General features: G+C 42.6%; 4 protein-coding genes across 9 annotated transcripts in view; all 4 read left to right on the forward strand.

The window, feature by feature from the left end:
* Positions 1-612, forward strand: part of tonsl (tonsoku-like, DNA repair protein) — a 38859-nt gene extending 38247 nt beyond the window's left edge. For all 5 annotated transcript variants that reach the window (XM_088400920.1, XM_088400918.1, XM_088400921.1 and 2 more), the window contains exons 29-30: positions 35-168; positions 247-612. In XM_088400920.1, coding sequence (XP_088257046.1) covers positions 35-168; positions 247-446 — 334 coding nt within the window. In that variant the 3' untranslated portion in view covers positions 447-612. The remainder of the gene's footprint in view (positions 1-34; positions 169-246) is intronic.
* Positions 613-2114: 1502 nt separating this feature from the next.
* Positions 2115-5258, forward strand: LOC148385304 (actin, alpha cardiac muscle). 2 transcript variants are annotated; one of them, XM_088400928.1, is made up of 9 exons: positions 2116-2233; positions 3178-3328; positions 3404-3532; positions 3702-3812; positions 3896-3980; positions 4095-4256; positions 4319-4510; positions 4583-4764; positions 4835-5258. In XM_088400928.1, exons 2-9 carry the CDS (start codon positions 3200-3202, stop codon positions 4976-4978), a joined length of 1134 nt encoding a protein of 377 aa, XP_088257054.1. In that variant the 5' UTR covers positions 2116-2233; positions 3178-3199; the 3' UTR covers positions 4979-5258. The 2 variants fall into 2 exon arrangements, with proteins under 2 accessions (XP_088257053.1, XP_088257054.1); XM_088400927.1 differs by having other exon boundaries at positions 2115-2233; positions 4319-4764.
* Positions 5259-6161: 903 nt separating this feature from the next.
* Positions 6162-8426, forward strand: LOC148385305 (inactive Rho GTPase-activating protein 11B-like). Its single transcript, XM_088400809.1, has 7 exons — positions 6162-6616; positions 6818-6903; positions 6980-7076; positions 7153-7409; positions 7492-7652; positions 7749-7874; positions 8029-8426. The coding sequence occupies exons 1-7, from the start codon at positions 6491-6493 to the stop codon at positions 8205-8207; spliced, it is 1032 nt and encodes a 343-aa protein (XP_088256935.1). The 5' UTR covers positions 6162-6490; the 3' UTR covers positions 8208-8426.
* Positions 8427-15538: 7112 nt separating this feature from the next.
* Positions 15539-17731, forward strand: olfm4.2 (olfactomedin 4, tandem duplicate 2). The gene is made up of 5 exons (XM_088400813.1): positions 15539-15665; positions 15736-15903; positions 15990-16202; positions 16555-16696; positions 16764-17731. The coding sequence occupies exons 1-5, from the start codon at positions 15609-15611 to the stop codon at positions 17555-17557; spliced, it is 1374 nt and encodes a 457-aa protein (XP_088256939.1). The 5' UTR covers positions 15539-15608; the 3' UTR covers positions 17558-17731.
* Positions 17732-17939: the final 208 nt, after the last annotated feature.

Below are 17939 nucleotides of genomic sequence, written 5' to 3' on the forward strand. Positions count from 1 at the left end.
TTCTTTTGTCAAAATTGTCTTGTTGTCTTTTTAGGTGTCTCTCTACATATCCGAACCTAGTAGAGTTGGACCTGTCAGGAAACCCATCCATCACCTCAGTAGGATTCCACAGCATCCTCAGCGCCCTCCGAGAAGCACATCGCCCGTTGACACTACTAAACCTTCAAGGTACTTTCTTTATGGTTGTAACAAATCAAAGGGTGTCCAGTATGGATACTTTAATTCTATTTGTTGCACCGCCATTAGGTTGCCAGGTGTCCGGACCTTTGGATAGTGAGGATCTGGACACTTTGTCAGAGTTGGTCAAAGACCTGCGTCTTTGCTCTCAAGGCCTCAACAAGCTGGACCGGCAGGCTTTAAAGCAGAGCTGGAACAGTCATCAACCTCACGGTTATTTTGTTGACCGAAAAGCGGCGTATTTCCTCTCTACTACGACCTCCTCGTGACCTTACAGTAGCAGATATTTAGCGGCATGCAGCAATATTTTATCTCACAATTCCCATTTTGTGTGACTACTTTCATGTTTAACTTATTTTTATGTGATTGTATTTTTTATATAAATGTTTTGTTTTAGATTTATACTTGTTAAAAAAAACAAGGAAAACAATTAAAGAGGCTCAAGTTTGTCATTATATCAAAACACATTTAATTATTAATGAATTCACCTCTTGTCCACAAATAGTGGCTTTAGCTTTATACAATTTATACACTACTAAACAAAAATGTCACAAAAGCTGATATTGTAATTTAAAATAATGATTTACTGCAGTATTGTATGAATGGCAGCCAGTGGATGCACTGATTAATTGTACTCTTACCTTTTTACCCATCTAGAGAAAGCTCACGTCACACTGCAATGACCTTCTCTACATGTTTGGAAAGGAATGGTGGAGGTCACTACCAAACAATGTTGCCACATACCCCCCCACTATTATATATCTCAGTCTCCATCTCTCAAATGACTGAAATGAAAACAATATCTGTACCGACTATGCATGCTATTGTAGTACAATATTTGCAAACCGGATGATTTATATCTTTGATGCTACATTTCTGCGCTCGGGGAATGTTTGCGGCACTCCCCGAGGCGAGGAGTTTACCTCATAAGGTTCACTATACATCAAAGAAAATAATCAGTTATGTGGGCCGCACAAATATGGAGCTCATCTTGGCAACAGGAAGCTCAGGAACCTCAGTGGCTGCTCATCAATGACTCTGCTGCTGAGCATAACCCTAGAAGGAGAAAGCTGAGCCAATCAGGGTGCAGCTCTGAAACTCTTGACAGCCACTCACACACAGTGTGAGCACACTCGGGCTTTACCATCAGCTGTTGCGCGCATGGCGGAGGCTCAGCGCACATACCAGCCGCATGGTTCACACACATATGCAATGTTTTCATTTCCTTAACAAGAGAATAGCGGCGCTACCTTGACTGGGTCATCAGAGTGAGTGCTGGAAATGAAACGAGTGACTTGGAACTGTAAAGTTACACACTGTGGCTCAAAATAACGTGTGAAGCAGGGATCTCCCGTGTTAATTTCATAGGATGTAATTTACATTAATAAATCACAACTTGTATACATTGCAAGGTGCCAGACTGCCCATAAATGGTGAGATTTTGCTCCTAATATTTGAGACTGTTTTGGATATGCTATATGTGATCAGTTTATTTATTTATTTTTTTTGTTATTCTTGAAGTTTTTAAAAATATTTTTGCCACTGTGCTAGATAAGAAAAGTTAGTCCTAGTTAAAAAAAAAAAAAGTTAGTATGAAGTCCTGTCATCATATTGTGGAAAAAAATTCCTATGCAAAACTTCTTATGCAGTAGATTAAATGACATTTGCAATCAAGAGAGTGAATAATCTAATAAAATTTGAAATTGTATATAATTTATGCATCCATAGAGACCTACTGCTAATATTCTAGTTTCACTCTCAAATGAGTGAAAGAATCTTCTCACATTTCTGTTCAACTGTTGCAGGGTGTGTCGACTTGCCTTGTATATCTGTGATCATAACTGCACATAATTTTACTGTGTAACAGTCACATCCCTATTTGCTAAACACTCTCTTCAGTCTGGCTTGTGCATTTCTTTTCTAGCGGCACTTATTTGGACTTGTGTGGACTTTCAGACACGCCCCCCTAGCCACAGACTGAGGGGTCTTATATAAGGAACTCATCTCAGCCTCGGTCCTTGTCCCAGTGGAAGCATCCGTCTACAAGTGCACCTTGGTGAGTATGCTTATTGGAGTCTTCTTTCTATTATGTTCACTTTAAACATGGCAAAAAGATGATTTAATCTGTTAAACACTTCTATCACAAAAAGGATTGCTTGATTTCAGCTGAAACAATTAATTGCTATGGTGAAATTACTTAATGAGCATAGATAATATTTGCATAATGGTGCCCAATTTCATAGCACGCTGTTAAAGAGTTTGCCAAATGTGCTCCTGTTAACCCATAAACAGGGTTAAGTGGTAGCAGGGGTGATGTAGTAAAACAAAAGTGGTAAAGTGAAGAAACAGCTGGATGCCGGCAGATCTGAAATAGGCGGGAGAGGGTCTAAGTGTCACTTGTGTTAAGGCCTAAAATAGACCACATGTCTCTCTTTCTCTCTCACTGTTATGACCCTTTTTGGTGCTACCTCAGCAGCTTCTAGGAACAATCATGGAGATATGGTATCAGTCATTCTAGAGTTAGGGGGTCAAGGGTGGCTATTGGATTTTGGAAAACTGACAGATGGGTGTGGCCATATAGGAAGAAGATTAAAAAAGGCTTCATTTATATGCAATAAGTTATAATTGTAATCTCACTAATATAATTTACTCTATTTTTATTGTATTTAAATTGAAGCTTTAATTAACCATTTTTTTTTTAATTAAAATTATTAACACAGCCAATACTAATTGTCTACAGCACATATTATTACAGGACTCTTGTTAAATCTCAACGGACGAAATGGAAGAACAGATTGGATCATACTTTACCCACAGCTGCTTTACAACAAGGTCCAGATCAAAATACAAGGGCATGTCTAATTAGCACCCTAAATATAAACGCCAGTGTCAGGTCTTTGAAGTGTTAAGTTAATAAATGTTTCGGATATTACCGGCGGGTCACTATAAAGTCATTCATGCCACACATCTAATGAGTGTCTGTTTCTTCTCTCAACGCAGACCACTCCAGTGAAGCCTAAAAATGTGTGACGACGACGAGACTACCGCCCTTGTGTGCGACAACGGCTCTGGCTTGGTCAAGGCTGGATTTGCCGGAGATGACGCTCCCCGTGCTGTCTTCCCTTCCATTGTTGGAAGGCCCCGCCACCAGGTTGGCTTAACTTTACTACTTTTTCTATTAAAAGAAAAAGGATGGAAAGTTGAACATGTTGATTCTTTTCCCCAGGGTGTGATGGTGGGTATGGGTCAGAAGGACAGCTACGTCGGTGATGAAGCCCAGAGCAAGAGAGGTATCCTAACCCTCAAGTACCCCATCGAGCATGGCATCATCACCAACTGGGATGATATGGAGAAGGTGTGTATTGACATCGACGCTCATTGACGCCATACGTGGCAGCTGACCTTCCAGATCGGGAACATTTCACACGAGCACAATCAGCAAAGCTATTTTTAACCAAACTTCGAGGACCAGGTTGCTGTTGTTGTTTTAGTCCTGAGAGCAGTTGTTGTCTTTTGTCAATCAGATCTGGCACCACACCTTCTACAATGAGCTGCGTGTGGCCCCTGAGGAGCACCCCACCCTGCTCACTGAGGCCCCTCTGAACCCCAAGGCCAACAGGGAAAAGATGACACAAGTGAGAAATGACAAATTGAAAATCACAAGTTACATATGTGATTTATCTTGATATTTTAACCTTCTGCTGGCCTTATTTTGCAGATTATGTTTGAGACCTTCAACGTCCCCGCCATGTATGTGGCCATCCAGGCTGTTCTGTCCCTGTATGCTTCTGGCCGTACCACCGGTTAGTACAATGCAATATTTCCAGTATCTTTTTATTAGGTACATTCAAAAGATAAATGTTTTATTTCTTTATTTGGCACTCAATGAAGTTCTGTCTCTTTTCTTCTTGTCAAAGGTATCGTGCTAGACTCTGGCGATGGTGTGACCCACAACGTCCCCATCTATGAGGGCTACGCTCTGCCCCATGCAATCATGCGTTTGGATCTGGCTGGTCGTGACCTCACTGACTACCTGATGAAGATCCTGACTGAGCGTGGCTACTCCTTTGTCACAACTGGTAAGCCCATTTATCGCCCATGCACTGGTGTCATTCCCTAACTTCATCACCGTGTGCTTTAGCTGAGCGTGAGATCGTGCGTGACATCAAGGAGAAGCTGTGCTACGTTGCTCTTGACTTTGAGAATGAGATGGCCACCGCTGCCTCCTCCTCCTCCTTGGAAAAAAGCTACGAGCTGCCCGATGGACAAGTCATCACCATCGGTAACGAGCGTTTCCGTTGCCCCGAGACCCTGTTCCAGCCCTCTTTCATTGGTGAGTTCCTCCCTTTCGTTTTGACTCTCTCCCTCTTTACTTTTAACTTACATTGTGATAATCATCTATCAGGTATGGAGTCCGCCGGTATCCATGAGACCGCCTACAACAGCATCATGAAATGTGACATTGACATCCGTAAGGACCTTTACGCCAATAATGTGCTGTCCGGTGGTACCACCATGTACCCTGGTATTGCTGACCGTATGCAGAAGGAGATTACAGCTCTGGCTCCAAGCACCATGAAGATTAAGGTAAAAAAAAAAATTTGACTCTTGCTATCCTGCTGCAAAACACTAAATGTCATGTTTATCCCTACCATAGATCATTGCCCCACCTGAGAGGAAATATTCCGTCTGGATCGGTGGCTCCATCCTGGCTTCCCTGTCCACCTTCCAGCAGATGTGGATCAGCAAGCAGGAATATGATGAGGCAGGCCCTTCCATTGTCCACAGGAAATGTTTCTAAACACACAATCAACATCATTCGTCTTTGTCCGCTATTGTCTCCTGTATATACATATTCTGTTGTAATAAAACTAAGCCCTCGTGAGAGTCCCGATTTGTCGTCTTGCTACGTGAGCAATGAAGCTGTTTGCGCTGTCATTGAAAAAGGAATATAAGAAGTAAATGGCAATGCCAAGTCAATCAATTAAGTGGACCGGATAAATAATGGTTGTATATTGTATTGTCATCACCAGTTACTTCCTGGCATAATAAAAAACAACCTTGGGCCTCATTCTCTAAAAGCGTGTCTGCACAAATTTATGCTTCTCGTAGTTTGTACATGTACATGTATTTGATTCTTCCATTCTTCAGTAGGTTTGCACTTTAATTTGTGCAATTTATAACGTTCTTGGACCATGCCTACGCACGGATAATCAAAGATCAGCATTCAGAAACAGAAAATCTTTACTCATTATAGCACGTACATCCTAATATGGATGTGCTAAAGACACAGAAAGACTTTTTCTTGGCATTTTTCCACTCAACTCTGGCGTTTGTTCTATTTGTAGAATGCAGTTTTATTGGAACAAGGTCCCTGTTAAGATGTTACAACTACACTTTAAACTGGTCTAGTAAAATAAATCATAAAAGTAACAATCTGTCTTGGACACTTGCACAGAGGACAAAGTGTTCCTCAGTTCGCTACATTTGGGGAAGACTGACACAAACTATGAATTAAGAAACAATTCTCAGAAGTGTGTGTGCATGTGTAAGTGTGCTTGTGTGTGCATGTGTGTGTGGACATCCTAGAATGTGTGATAATGTGTCCAAAACAGTGTTCTTCATCATCTCACTAATTAGGAATTAATCAGAATTTTGATTTTCACGTGAAAAACATTACAGTGACAGATGTAATGTGGTGAATAAAAGTAAAAAAGTTAAATTATAACTGGAGGCAGGTTGAAAATGTTACTCACAAAAACTAAGTAAAAACTAAACAAATTATACTCAAGATAACAATAAACAATGGGTTGCATTGCCCCCTTGTGGTGATTTATTTTAATGCATCCATAGGAAATGTTAAAACTACTGTATTTAATTAAACTCGATTCTTCTGCTTCAGCTGCACTTTGCTTAAATTTTTCCTAGTGACCAAATCTTTGACGTCATTTGACAGTTTCTAGAAACTTTTTTTTTTTTTTTAAGAAGAAGAAAGAGGTGACTCAGCCAATCGCGTGCCCCGCCGCCTCATCCAGCCGTTAATCAAAGAGGTCAGCAGTAGAGCGAATCTGAATGCTATCTGGGAGCAGATTGATGAAGACACCCGTTTTGGATGGACGTATTTCTTACCAGAGTTCTTTTTATTTGCGTATCATCTTGAAATATTTGTCGTTTTTTCCTGCGAGTATCAGCTAACATTAGCAGATTGCAGCGTGAAACGACACTTGTCGTCTTGTCATCGGAGCGCCGAGCGAATTGGATTTTATCCCTCAAAACTGTTTTCTACTTGATCATTTTCAAATAAGAAGACAGAATGATCGTTTTGGGGAAAAATGTGATTCGTCAAATTGCTGTGCGGCATCTTCGAACAGTGTACGGGATCAAGATCAAGAACAGGAAGAAAAAAGGTGTCAGTTACAAGTCAAAAGCGACAAATTCGGTAAGTTTGACCAATAAAAACTACTTTTTTCCCCAAAAATGTTTCTCAAACTATCTATCTAATCTAGTATTTCACTTCTTTTGGTACGGACATGTCATTTTAACATTTACAGGGTAATAGTTACCGTGTGTGACTACGATCATTGGGACTTTAACGTTTCTGAGAACGTTACTAATTCAATACATTTTCTTTCTCATCTAGCTCTCCATTTGTTCTCAGACAAAGGTTTTTGGGGTGCCTTTGGAGATCTTACCATGTTCCCAGACGGAGTATGGGAGCGTCCCTAGGTAAGAGGATGCGTTCATTTGCATGGATTGAATATTGCTCAAAGTGTAAAACTAAACATATAAACTGCTTTGCTAGCTTCCTGGTGGACGCATGCAACATGTTGGAGGCGCATCTTGACATGGAAGGCCTGTTCAGAAGATCAGGCTCTTTTGCTAATGTGAAAGTATTGCAGGTAAGTGATTCTACTTTGCTCACACTGTGTATTGCTTGAAAGGTCTTTCATACATGATTTCTTTGCACGCTTCCAGACAAAACTGGATTCGGGTGAGGAGTGCCTGTCTACCGCGCGTCCCAACGATCTGGCTGGCTTGCTGAAGCGGTTCTTCAAGGACCTGCCAGAACCTGTGCTGCCTATTGAGATGCAAAAGGCCTTTCTCAAGGCCCAGCAGCTCCACACCAAAGAGGACCGCACCTCCGCCACCATGTTGATTACTTGCCTCCTGCCTGGCAAGAACTTGAGCGTCATGCGTTACTTTGCTGACTTCCTTCACAAAGTATCTAACAGGTGCTTGCATGTTTTTCTTTTGACTGTTCCAAGAAGGACTTTTTCTTGCAATGTGCTAACTGATATCTGGGTCTCATTACAGGAGCGCAAAGAACAACATGAACATCAATAACTTGTCGCTTGTCTTGGCTCCCACACTTCTCCAGTCTGAAGTAAGAACCAAGTTGAACAGCGACACAGAGAAAGACCTCCAACTGGAGACTGCTGTCATTCACTGCTTCATTGAGAACGCTCACAACTTGGGTAAAACTGCACACCACACCTCAACCACTCGTCTTTTCAGCCTCGTTTAGTCCGAATCTTAATGATTTTTTTTTTTTATTTGTCTGCATGTCACAGGTATGCTGCCACGAATGCTAGGAAAACCATCCTCCACCACGATGGAACATGAGCCGAATATGCCCGATGACTTTGACGAGATTCACACAAACTCTGGAGAGAGAGGAAACATAGGTGGTGTCATAGGTAAGATATTAATTATAGTCCAAAATCTTTGCATTGCTTACAGCATTTAAATGATGAAGTGATGAATATTTTAATTTGTCTCAGTCACACACAAATGACACATAAATGATCTCGCACTCAATCTCCTTTCTTGTTTTGTTTGACTTTGTTTCAGATAAGATTAAAACTGCTGTGACTACACACAAAGCGAAGAAATGGCGGCGCTACAAATACAAGACAGAAAAGCGGGCTTGGGTCTGTAGCCCAAAAATGTCACCTTGCCATATTACCACTCAAATGCCAAATACAACAGTAGACACAGAGATAATACTATTGAAACATCAAATGTTGTAAATGAGATGGTCACTGGTGAGAATGAGTTCACAGTTTTTTCTGTGGGCTTGCATTGATTGTATATTTGTACATAAGTAAATATTTTGATGTAATTAAAAAAAAATCAGTTATTTAAAAATCAATATGCATATATTCAATATGGATGTATTTTTTTACATTTGCTTTGTGTGTTTGTTCATCTCTGTTTTTGATTCATTAAATACAACATGTAAGAAAGAACGTGCAAGCTTTTTAATTTACAGAACACGTATGGTTGATGAAGTTGTATTAAGGAAAAGACCAATTTAAGGTCTTACCGTTAGATGGCAGAAGACTCGTGTCAATTTGTATTGGGCCCTTAGATTAGGATTGTGTGTGAGTGTGGACAATTTGTGTCAACTTTGATATCACTAAACAGACATGTTCATTGTCTACTTGGATATTGGGTTCTAATTTGGATCTAATCCTCTGAGGATTGCGTAATCACACGGCTGCCTATGTTGACAGGCTTACACTAAGTGCCAAAAGTCCCAATGATCGTGAGCAGCAGGGGGGGGCCCCATTTCAACCCCTTACACTGAGTGCCAAGCAGGGAAGAAATGGGTACCATTGTTATAGTCACTGGTATGACTCGGCAGGGGTTTGAACCCACAACCTCCCAATCTCAAGGCGGACACTCTCCTCTTAGGCCACTGAGCTGGTAAACACTTGTATCGTAGTATAACACTTATAGTCGTTTTTGAATAACGTGTATACCTATATACGCCTAAATATTGTTATCCAATATACCTACCATACATGTTCCATGCAATGAGAGCAAGGCTTCCATAGGGTAGTGGTTAGTGCTCAGTGCTTTCACCCCAGCGACCCACGTTCGAATTTCAGTGGGACCCAAAAAGTTTAATCATAGAAAATTTGCAACACAGTTGCTCGTGCAACCATAAAACCATACATGTCGCATGCACTGAGAGCAAGGCTTCCATAGGGTAGTGGTTAGTGCTCTGGGCTTTCACCCCAGCGACTCAGATTCAAATCTCATTGGGACCCAAAAAGTTTTATCATAGAAAATTTGCAACACAGTTGCTCGTGTAACCATAAAAGCATACATGTTCCATGCAATGAGAGCAAGGCTTCCTCAGGGTAGTGGTTAGTCCTCTGGGCTTACACCCCCAGCGTTCCAGGTTCGAATCTCAGTGGGACCCAAAAGTTTTATCATAGAAAATTTGCAACACAGTTGCCCGTGTAACCATAAAACCATACATGTTCCATGCAATGAGAGCAAGGCTTCCATGAGGTAGTGGTTGGTGCTCTGGGCTTTCACCCCCCAGCGATCCAGGTTCGAATCTCAGTGGGACCCAAAAAGTTTTATCATAGGAAATTTGCAACACAGTTGCCCGTGTAACCATAAAACCATACATGTTCCATGCATTGAGAGCAAGGCTTCCATAGGGTAGTGGTTGGTGCTCTGGGCTTTCACCCCCAGCGATCCAGGTTCGAATCTCAGTGGGACCAAAAAAATGTATCATAGAAAATTTGCAACACAGTTAGTGCTAGGATTAGGGTTAGGGTTGGAGCTAGGGTTAGAGTTAGTGCGAGGGTCAGGGTTAGAGCTAGGGTTAGGGTTAGGGTTTGTGTCAGGCTTAGGCTCGCTTTTGCTGTGCTGAGGCTTAGGGTTAGGCTTGCTCTTGCTGTGGTTAGGGTTAGGGTTAGGGTTTGTGTTAGGCTTAGGCTTGCTTTTGCTGTGCTGAGGCTTAGGGTTAGGCTTCCTCTTGCTGTGGTTAGGGTTAGGGTTTGTGTTAGGCTTAGGCTTGCTTTTGCTGTGCTGAGGGTTAGGCTTGCTATTGCTGTGGTTAGGGTTAGGGTTAGGGTTTGTGTTAGGCTTAGGCTTGCTTTTGCTGTGCTGAGGCTTAGGGTTAGGCTTGCTCTTGCTGTGGTTAGGGTTAGGGTTAGGGTTTGTGTTAGGCTTAGGCTTGCTTTTGCTGTGCTGAGGCTTAGGGTTAGGCTTGCTCTTGCTGTGGTTAGGGTTAGGGTTAGGGTTTGTGTTAGGCTTAGGCTTGCTTTTGCTGTGCTGAGGCTTAGGGTTAGGCTTGCTATTGCTGTGGTTAGGGTTAGGGTTAGGGTTTGTGTTAGGCTTAGGCTTGCTTTTGCTGTGCTGAGGGTTAGGCTTGCTATTGCTGTGGTTAGGGTTAGGGTTTGTGTTAGGCTTAGGCTTGCTTTTGCTGTGCTGAGGCTTAGGGTTAGGCTTGCTCTTGCTGTGGTTAGGGTTAGGGTTAGGGTTTGTGTTAGGCTTAGGCTTGCTTTTGCTGTGCTGAGGCTTAGGGTTAGGCTTGCTATTGCTGTGGTTAGGGTTAGGGTTAGGGTTTGTGTTAGGCTTAGGCTTGCTTTTGCTGTGCTGAGGGTTAGGCTTGCTATTGCTGTGGTTAGGGTTTGTGTTAGGCTTAGGCTTGCTTTTGCTGTGCTGAGGGTTAGGCTTGCTATTGCTGTGGTTAGGGTTAGGGTTAGAGTTAGAGCTAGGGTTAGAGCTAGGTTTAGGCTTAGGCTTAGGGTTAGAGTTGGAGCTAGGGTTAGGGTTAGGGTTAGAATTAGAGTGACGGGTTATGCTTAGAGCTAGGGTAAGAGTTGGAGCTAGGGTTTGTGTTAGGCTTAGGCTTGCTTTTGCTGTGCTGAGGCTTAGGGTTAGGCTTGCTCTTGCTGTGGTTAGGGTTAGGGTTAGGGTTTGTGTTAGGCTTAGGCTTGCTTTTGCTGTGCTGAGGCTTAGGGTTAGGCTTGCTATTGCTGTGGTTAGGGTTAGGGTTAGGGTTTGTGTTAGGCTTAGGCTTGCTTTTGCTGTGCTGAGGGTTAGGCTTGCTATTGCTGTGGTTAGGGTTAGGGTTAGGGTTTGTGTTAGGCTTAGGCTTGCTTTTGCTGTGCTGAGGGTTAGGCTTGCTATTGCTGTGGTTAGGGTTAGGGTTAGAGTTAGAGCAAGGGTTAGAGCTAGGTTTAGGCTTAGGCTTAGGGTTAGAGTTGGAGCTAGGGTTAGGGTTAGGGTTAGAATTAGAGTGACGGGTTATGCTTAGAGCTAGGGTAAGAGTTGGAGCTAGGGTTAGGATTAGAGTTAGAACTAGGGTTAGTGCGAGGGTTAGAGCTTTTTTTTTCTTTTTTTTTTTTTTTTAAAAATGGTAACGCTTTTTTTTTTTAAACTACCATGTATGGTAGGTTTTTTTTTCAAAAATAAAGCGTTTTGATTTTTTTCAAAAAAAAAATCTACCATACATGGTAGTTTAAAAAAAAAAAGGTTAGGGTTAGGGTTCGTTTTTTTTTTTTTCTTTTTTTTTTTTCAAACAAAAAACTACCTAGTATGGTAGTTTTTTTTAAACTACCATGTATGGTAGTTTCTTTTTTTTTTTAAATAAAGCGTTTTCATTTAAAAAAAAAACCTACCATAAATGGTAGTTTAAAAAAAAACTACCGTGTATGGTATAAAAAAAAAGCTATAACTCTAACCCTAGTTCTCACTCTAACCCTAACCCTAGCTCTAACTCTAACCCTAGCTCTAAGCCTAACCCGTCGCTCTAATTCTAACCCTAACCCTAGCACTAACTCTAACCCTAACCCTAGCTCTAACTCTAACCCTAAGCCTAGCTCTAACACTAACCCTAGCTCTAACACTAATCCTAGCTATAACCCTAACTCTCGCACAAACTCTAACCCTAACCCTAGCTCTAACTCTAACCCTAAGCCTAAGCCTAAGCCTAGCTCTAACCCTAGCTCTAACTCTAACCCTAACCCTAACCACAGCAAGAGCAAGCCTAACCCTAAGCCTCATCACAGCAAAAGCAAGCCTAAGCCTAACACAAACCCTAACCCTAACCACAGCAAGAGCAAGCCTAACCCTAAGCCTCAGCACAGCAAATGCAAGCCTAAGCCTAACACAAACCCTAACCCTAACCCTAACCACAGCAAGAGCAAGCCTAACCCTAAGCCTCAGCACAGCAAAAGCAAGCCTAAGCCTAACAGAAACCCTAACCCTAACCCTAACCACAGCAATAGCAAGCCTAACCCTCAGCACAGCAAAAGCAAGCCTAAGCCTAACACAAACCCTAACCCTAACCCTAACCACAGCAATAGCAAGCCTAACCCTAAGCCTCAGCACAGCAAAAGCAAGCCTAAGCCTAACACAAACCCTAACCCTAACCACAGCAAGAGCAAGCCTAACCCTAAGCCTCAGCACAGCAAATGCAAGCCTAAGCCTAACACAAACCCTAACCCTAACCCTAACCACAGCAAGAGCAAGCCTAACCCTAAGCCTCAGCACAGCAAAAGCAAGCCTAAGCCTAACACAAACCCTAACCCTAACCCTAACCACAGCAATAGCAAGCCTAACCCTCAGCACAGCAAAAGTAAGCCTAAGCCTAACACAAACCCTAACCCTAACCCTAACCCTAACCACAGCAAGAGCAAGCCTAACCCTAAGCCTCAGCACAGCAAAAGCAAGCCTAAGCCTAACACAAACCCTAACCCTAACCCTAACCACAGCAAGAGCAAGCCTAACCCTAAGCCTCAGCACAGCAAAAGCAAGCCTAAGCCTAACACAAACCCTAACCCTAACCCTAACCACAGCAATAGCAAGCCTAACCCTCAGCACAGCAAAAGCAAGCCTAAGCCTAACACAAACCCTAACCCTAACCCTAACCACAGCAATAGCAAGCCTAACCCTAAGCCTCAGCACAGCAAAAGCAAGCCTAAGCCTAACACAAACCCTAACCCTAACCCTAACCACAGCAAGAGCAAGCCTAACCCTAAGCCTCAGCACAGCAAAAGCAAGCCTAAGCCTAACACAAATCCTAACCCTAACCCTAACCACAGCAAGAGCAAGCCTAACCCTAAGCCTCAGCACAGCAAAAGCAAGCCTAAGCCTAACACAAACCCTAACCCTAACCCTAACCACAGCAATAGCAAGCCTAACCCTCAGCACAGCAAAAGCAAGCCTAAGCCTAACACAAACCCTAACCCTAACCCTAACCACAGCAAGAGCAAGCCTAACCCTAAGCCTCAGCACAGCAAAAGCAAGCCTAAGCCTAACACAAACCCTAACCCTAACCCTAACCACAGCAAGAGCAAGCCTAACCCTAAGCCTCAGCACAGCAAAAGCAAGCCTAAGCCTAACACAAACCCTAACCCTAACCCTAACCACAGCAATAGCAAGCCTAACCCTCAGCACAGCAAAAGCAAGCCTAAGCCTAACACAAACCCTAACCCTAACCCTAACCACAGCAATAGCAAGCCTAACCCTAAGCCTCAGCACAGCAAAAGCAAGCCTAAGCCTAACACAAACCCTAACCCTAACCCTAACCACAGCAAGAGCAAGCCTAACCCTAAGCCTTAGCACAGCAAAAGCAAGCCTAAGCCTAACACAAACCCTAACCCTAACCACAGCAAGAGCAAGCCTAACCCTAAGCCTCAGCACAGCAAAAGCAAGCCTAAGCCTAACACAAACCCTAACCCTAACCCTAACCACAGCAATAGCAAGCCTAACCCTCAGCACAGCAAAAGCAAGCCTAAGCCTAACACAAACCCTAACCCTAACCCTAACCACAGCAAGAGCAAGCCTAACCCTAAGCCTCAGCACAGCAAAAGCAAGCCTAAGCCTAACACAAACCCTAACCCTAACCCTAACCACAGCAAGAGCAAGCCTAACCCTAAGCCTCAGCACAGCAAAAGCAAGCCTAAGCCTAACACAAACCCTAACCCTAACCCTAACCACAGCAATAGCAAGCCTAACCCTCAGCACAGCAAAAGCAAGCCTAAGCCTAACACAAACCCTAACCCTAACCCTAACCACAGCAATAGCAAGCCTAACCCTAAGCCTCAGCACAGCAAAAGCAAGCCTAAGCCTAACACAAACCCTAACCCTAACCCTAACCACAGCAATAGCAAGCCTAACCCTAAGCCTCAGCACAGCAAAAGCAAGCCTAAGCCTAACACAAACCCTAACCCTAACCCTAACCACAGCAATAGCAAGCCTAACCCTAAGCCTCAGCACAGCAAAAGCAAGCCTAAGCCTAACACAAACCCTAACCCTAACCACAGCAAGAGCAAGCCTAACCCTAAGCCTCAGCACAGCAAAAGCAAGCCTAAGCCTGACACAAACCCTAACCCTAACCCTAGCTCTAACCCTGACCCTCGCTCTAAAGCTAACCCTCGCACTAACTCTAACCCTAGCTCCAACCCTAACCCTAATCCTAGCACTAACTGTGTTGCAAATTTTCTATGATACATTTTTTTTGGTCCCACTGAGATTCGAACCTGGATCGCTGGGGGTGAAAGCCCAGAGCACTAACCACTACCCTATGGAAGCCTTGCTCTCAGTGCATGCGACATGTATGGTTTTATGGTTGCACGAGCAACTGTGTTGCAAATTTTCTATGATTAAACTTTTTGGGTCCCACTGAAATTCGAACGTGGGTCGCTGGGGTGAAAGCACTGAGCACTAACCACTACCCTATGGAAGCCTTGCTCTCATTGCACGGAACATGTATGGTAGATATATTGGATAACAATATTTAGGCGTATATATACACGTTATTTAAAAACGACTATAAGTGTTATACTACGATACAAGTGTTTACCAGCTCAGTGGCCTAAGAGGAGAGTGTCCGCCCTGAGATTGGGAGGTTGTGGGTTCAAACCCCTGCCGAGTCATACCAGTGACTATAACAATGGTACCCATTTCTTCCCTGCTTGGCACTCAGTGTAAGGGGTTGAAATGGGGCCCCCCCCTACTGCTCACGATCATTGGGACTTTTGGCCTTGCTCTCAATTCATGGAACATGTATGGTTTTATGGTTACATGGGCAACTGTGTTGCAAATTTTCTATGATAAAACTTTCGTTGTGACGTCAGTGCCTCCCCAGTCATGAACCTCACCTCACGTCACTGGCAGCAACGTACACTATTAAAAGTAAAATCGATCAGTTTGGTGAAACATTGAGTTAGATGCATTAACAATAAAAAGAGGGACTTTATTTTTTGGGAAACTTAATTAAGCTTCTCAAGTGTTCCACCTCTCACTACTGAGCATTACACAGGTAGTGAGGCGCTACCCAAAGAACAATCATTGTGAGTTTAATCATTAAACATGGAAAGTGTTTGCAATAAATGTGATATGCTGGCTGCCACACATGCACTAAATTAAGCAAATAAACCCTAAACATACATGTAGATGTCACTTCTACATGTGCTGATTTTCTCATCCGCCCCTACGATTACATTAAAACTCTTGTCAAACGATTGAGTGTGAACCAACATCTGCGCTTGTGTTTCGGAGAGCTCAATAAATCTGGGAAAAGAGAATATGTGCGTGATGAACTGATAAGACATTTGGTTTAAAAGAGCTTTCAGCGAGCTGTCCAGGAGACACTTGGGAGTTGGAAGTGAGACGAGATGCTGTCCACTCTAGTCCTGCTGATATCGGCCATGAGCCCAACTCTTGCCTGGATCGTAAGTGACATCGATTGAACTTGAATATCATCGCTGTTTGCCACTCTTGACCTTTGTTGTTTATTCTCAGCCGGTGGAGGACTGGGGGTCTGGTAATGTGACCTCATCCGTGGGAAGTTTGGGTGAATGTGTTTGTCACGTGTACCTGCCCGACACCATCTTCCCGGCTGATCGGCTGCAGCACATGCAGGATGTTAGCAAGGATCTGATCCAGGAAGTGAAAATTCAAATGAACAAGGTATGGTAGGCGATGTTGATGACATGATACAAATCACAATTTTAGGCATATGATGAATAACATCCCATTTTTTGTCAATGGTGTAGATAAATACTTATGAAAGAAGACTGGAGTCCAACTTGGGAGAACTGAAATTGTTGCTGAAGAGAGTCAGCATCTTGGGCTCAAGTGCTGACGACTACATCAAACTGGACTTTGAGCTGCTCAGAATTGAGCTCAGAGAGTTTGAATCTCTGGTGTCTCAGCTCAAAAATGCCTTCAATTCTTCCTCACCCATGTTTGACTCTCTCTTTACCGAGGTAAAAACTAATTTAGATTTAAAACCTGTAATGATTGATTTTTCAATAATAATTACAATACTAAATGAAAATAAAAATATTATTAATAAACAATTTTAGATGTATAACAAGTGATTAAATTCGATATTTAAAATGCTGTTTACAAAGCCTTTGTGAAATTTCTGTGAAATTACATGTAGTAAATTTTGACAGCAAAATAATTTATCACTGTGCAATATTACTAAAATTGGCTTTGACTTTGGAGTTCATGATGGAAACCAAAAATTTTTTTTTCCTTTAACATTTAGTTAAAGGAAAAAAATTAGTTTATTAATTTTTTTCTCCACTTACACCCGCTGACCTTTCATTATAGATCCGCAACATGACTCTCATTGTGGACCAACTGGAGACATACGACAAGAGCAACCTGGAAGTGATCCGCATCGAGTTTGCCAAACTGCAGAGGAAGCTAGAGGAATGCCAGAAGGAACAAGAGTTCTCAAAGCCAGATATTGGTCAGTCTACTAAAAAAAAAAAAAAAAAGGTAAAAGTCAGCCCTTGTAACATTACTTTCTTTTCCAGGCAACTGCAATCACACAGGAATCGCGAGACTCAGCAAACCCATAGTTGGCGCACTGAACTCTCATTTGCAGATAGGTTACATCTACGGTGGATGGGGCAAAGACTCCAAACCTCTTAAAGGTTCTGAGTCCATTTACTTCTACAGTGGGTACAGCAGTACCGCAACAAGTCGGTTCTATTTTTACCCAGACTATAAACACCTTCTTCTGATGTCATCATCTGGTTACATTGACTTTGCTGCTGGTTATAGAGGCTATGGTAACAATTACATTGTTCACGCTAACAGCATTTATTATCAGAGACAATCGCCCTTTAGTATGGGCAAGTTCAATCGTACTGATAACACGTATGATTCAAGAGTGATCCCATCGGCCAGTACGGCCTTCTCATACAGTTACTCAGATACTCAGAATATGGATTTTGCAGCAGATGAAAAAGGATTGTGGGTAATGTATGCCTCAGATGAAAGCAAAGGTAAAATAGTCATCGCAAAGATTAACGAGAAAGAGTTCGGCGTTGAGAAAGTATGGAACACGGCTGCGTTCAAACAGATGACCGGCAATGCCTTCATGGCTTGCGGAGTTATGTACGCCACTAGGCAGGTGGACTTCAACACCGAGGAGATCTACTACGCCTTCGACACAAACAACGGTGAGGGGAAACACCTCAGCATTCAGTTTCCCAAGTTCCAGGAGAAATATTCCAGCCTGGACTACAACCCCACCGATCAGCTCCTCTACATGTATAACAACGGCTTTTACGTGTCGTACCATGTCAAGTTTGACATGGCGTAGCACTTTGGGATCATATGCATCGTGATTGATGCAGTTGATCTTTATTGACCATTTTGCTCAGTGTATGCCTACACCAGTGATGTGCAGTGAGGTTCATGACTGGGGAGACACTGACGTCAAATATTGTTATCCAATATATCTACTGCAATTTCACATTAAATTGCTGGTTTGAAATGTACTATTATTATTATTTTAATAAACATTTATGTCAAAACTTGTCTGGTTTTTTATTCCTTGTTTTTATATTCATCAATTAAAACAATATGTATGTGTTTTACGTCGTTATATGAGTTGGTGTCCCCCAAAATAAATGTCGGCATAACGGATTTTTTTTAGATACACTACACGCGGTAAAAGAAAAAAAAAAAACCTGGGGGTCCAA

Source organism: Syngnathus floridae, chromosome 16, assembly GCF_059516105.1.
Source record: "Syngnathus floridae isolate MCC-2025c chromosome 16, RoL_Sflo_1.0, whole genome shotgun sequence".
In the NCBI taxonomy this organism is placed as follows: Eukaryota; Metazoa; Chordata; class Actinopteri; order Syngnathiformes; family Syngnathidae; genus Syngnathus; species Syngnathus floridae.

Coding starts and splice junctions, on each gene's coding strand:
- LOC148385304 (XM_088400927.1), top strand. CDS start 3,200: ATGTGTGACGACGACGAGACTACCGCCCTTGTGTGCGACAACGGCTCT. Junction 3,533..3,701: donor ACTGGGATGATATGGAGAAG/GTGTGTATTGAC, acceptor TTTGTCAATCAG/ATCTGGCACCACACCTTCTA. Junction 3,981..4,094: donor TGCTTCTGGCCGTACCACCG/GTTAGTACAATG, acceptor TTCTTGTCAAAG/GTATCGTGCTAGACTCTGGC.
- LOC148385305 (XM_088400809.1), top strand. CDS start 6,491: ATGATCGTTTTGGGGAAAAATGTGATTCGTCAAATTGCTGTGCGGCAT. Junction 6,617..6,817: donor AGTCAAAAGCGACAAATTCG/GTAAGTTTGACC, acceptor TTTCTCATCTAG/CTCTCCATTTGTTCTCAGAC. Junction 7,077..7,152: donor CTAATGTGAAAGTATTGCAG/GTAAGTGATTCT, acceptor GCACGCTTCCAG/ACAAAACTGGATTCGGGTGA.
- olfm4.2 (XM_088400813.1), top strand. CDS start 15,609: ATGCTGTCCACTCTAGTCCTGCTGATATCGGCCATGAGCCCAACTCTT. Junction 15,666..15,735: donor GCCCAACTCTTGCCTGGATC/GTAAGTGACATC, acceptor GTTTATTCTCAG/CCGGTGGAGGACTGGGGGTC. Junction 16,697..16,763: donor GTTCTCAAAGCCAGATATTG/GTCAGTCTACTA, acceptor TTTCTTTTCCAG/GCAACTGCAATCACACAGGA.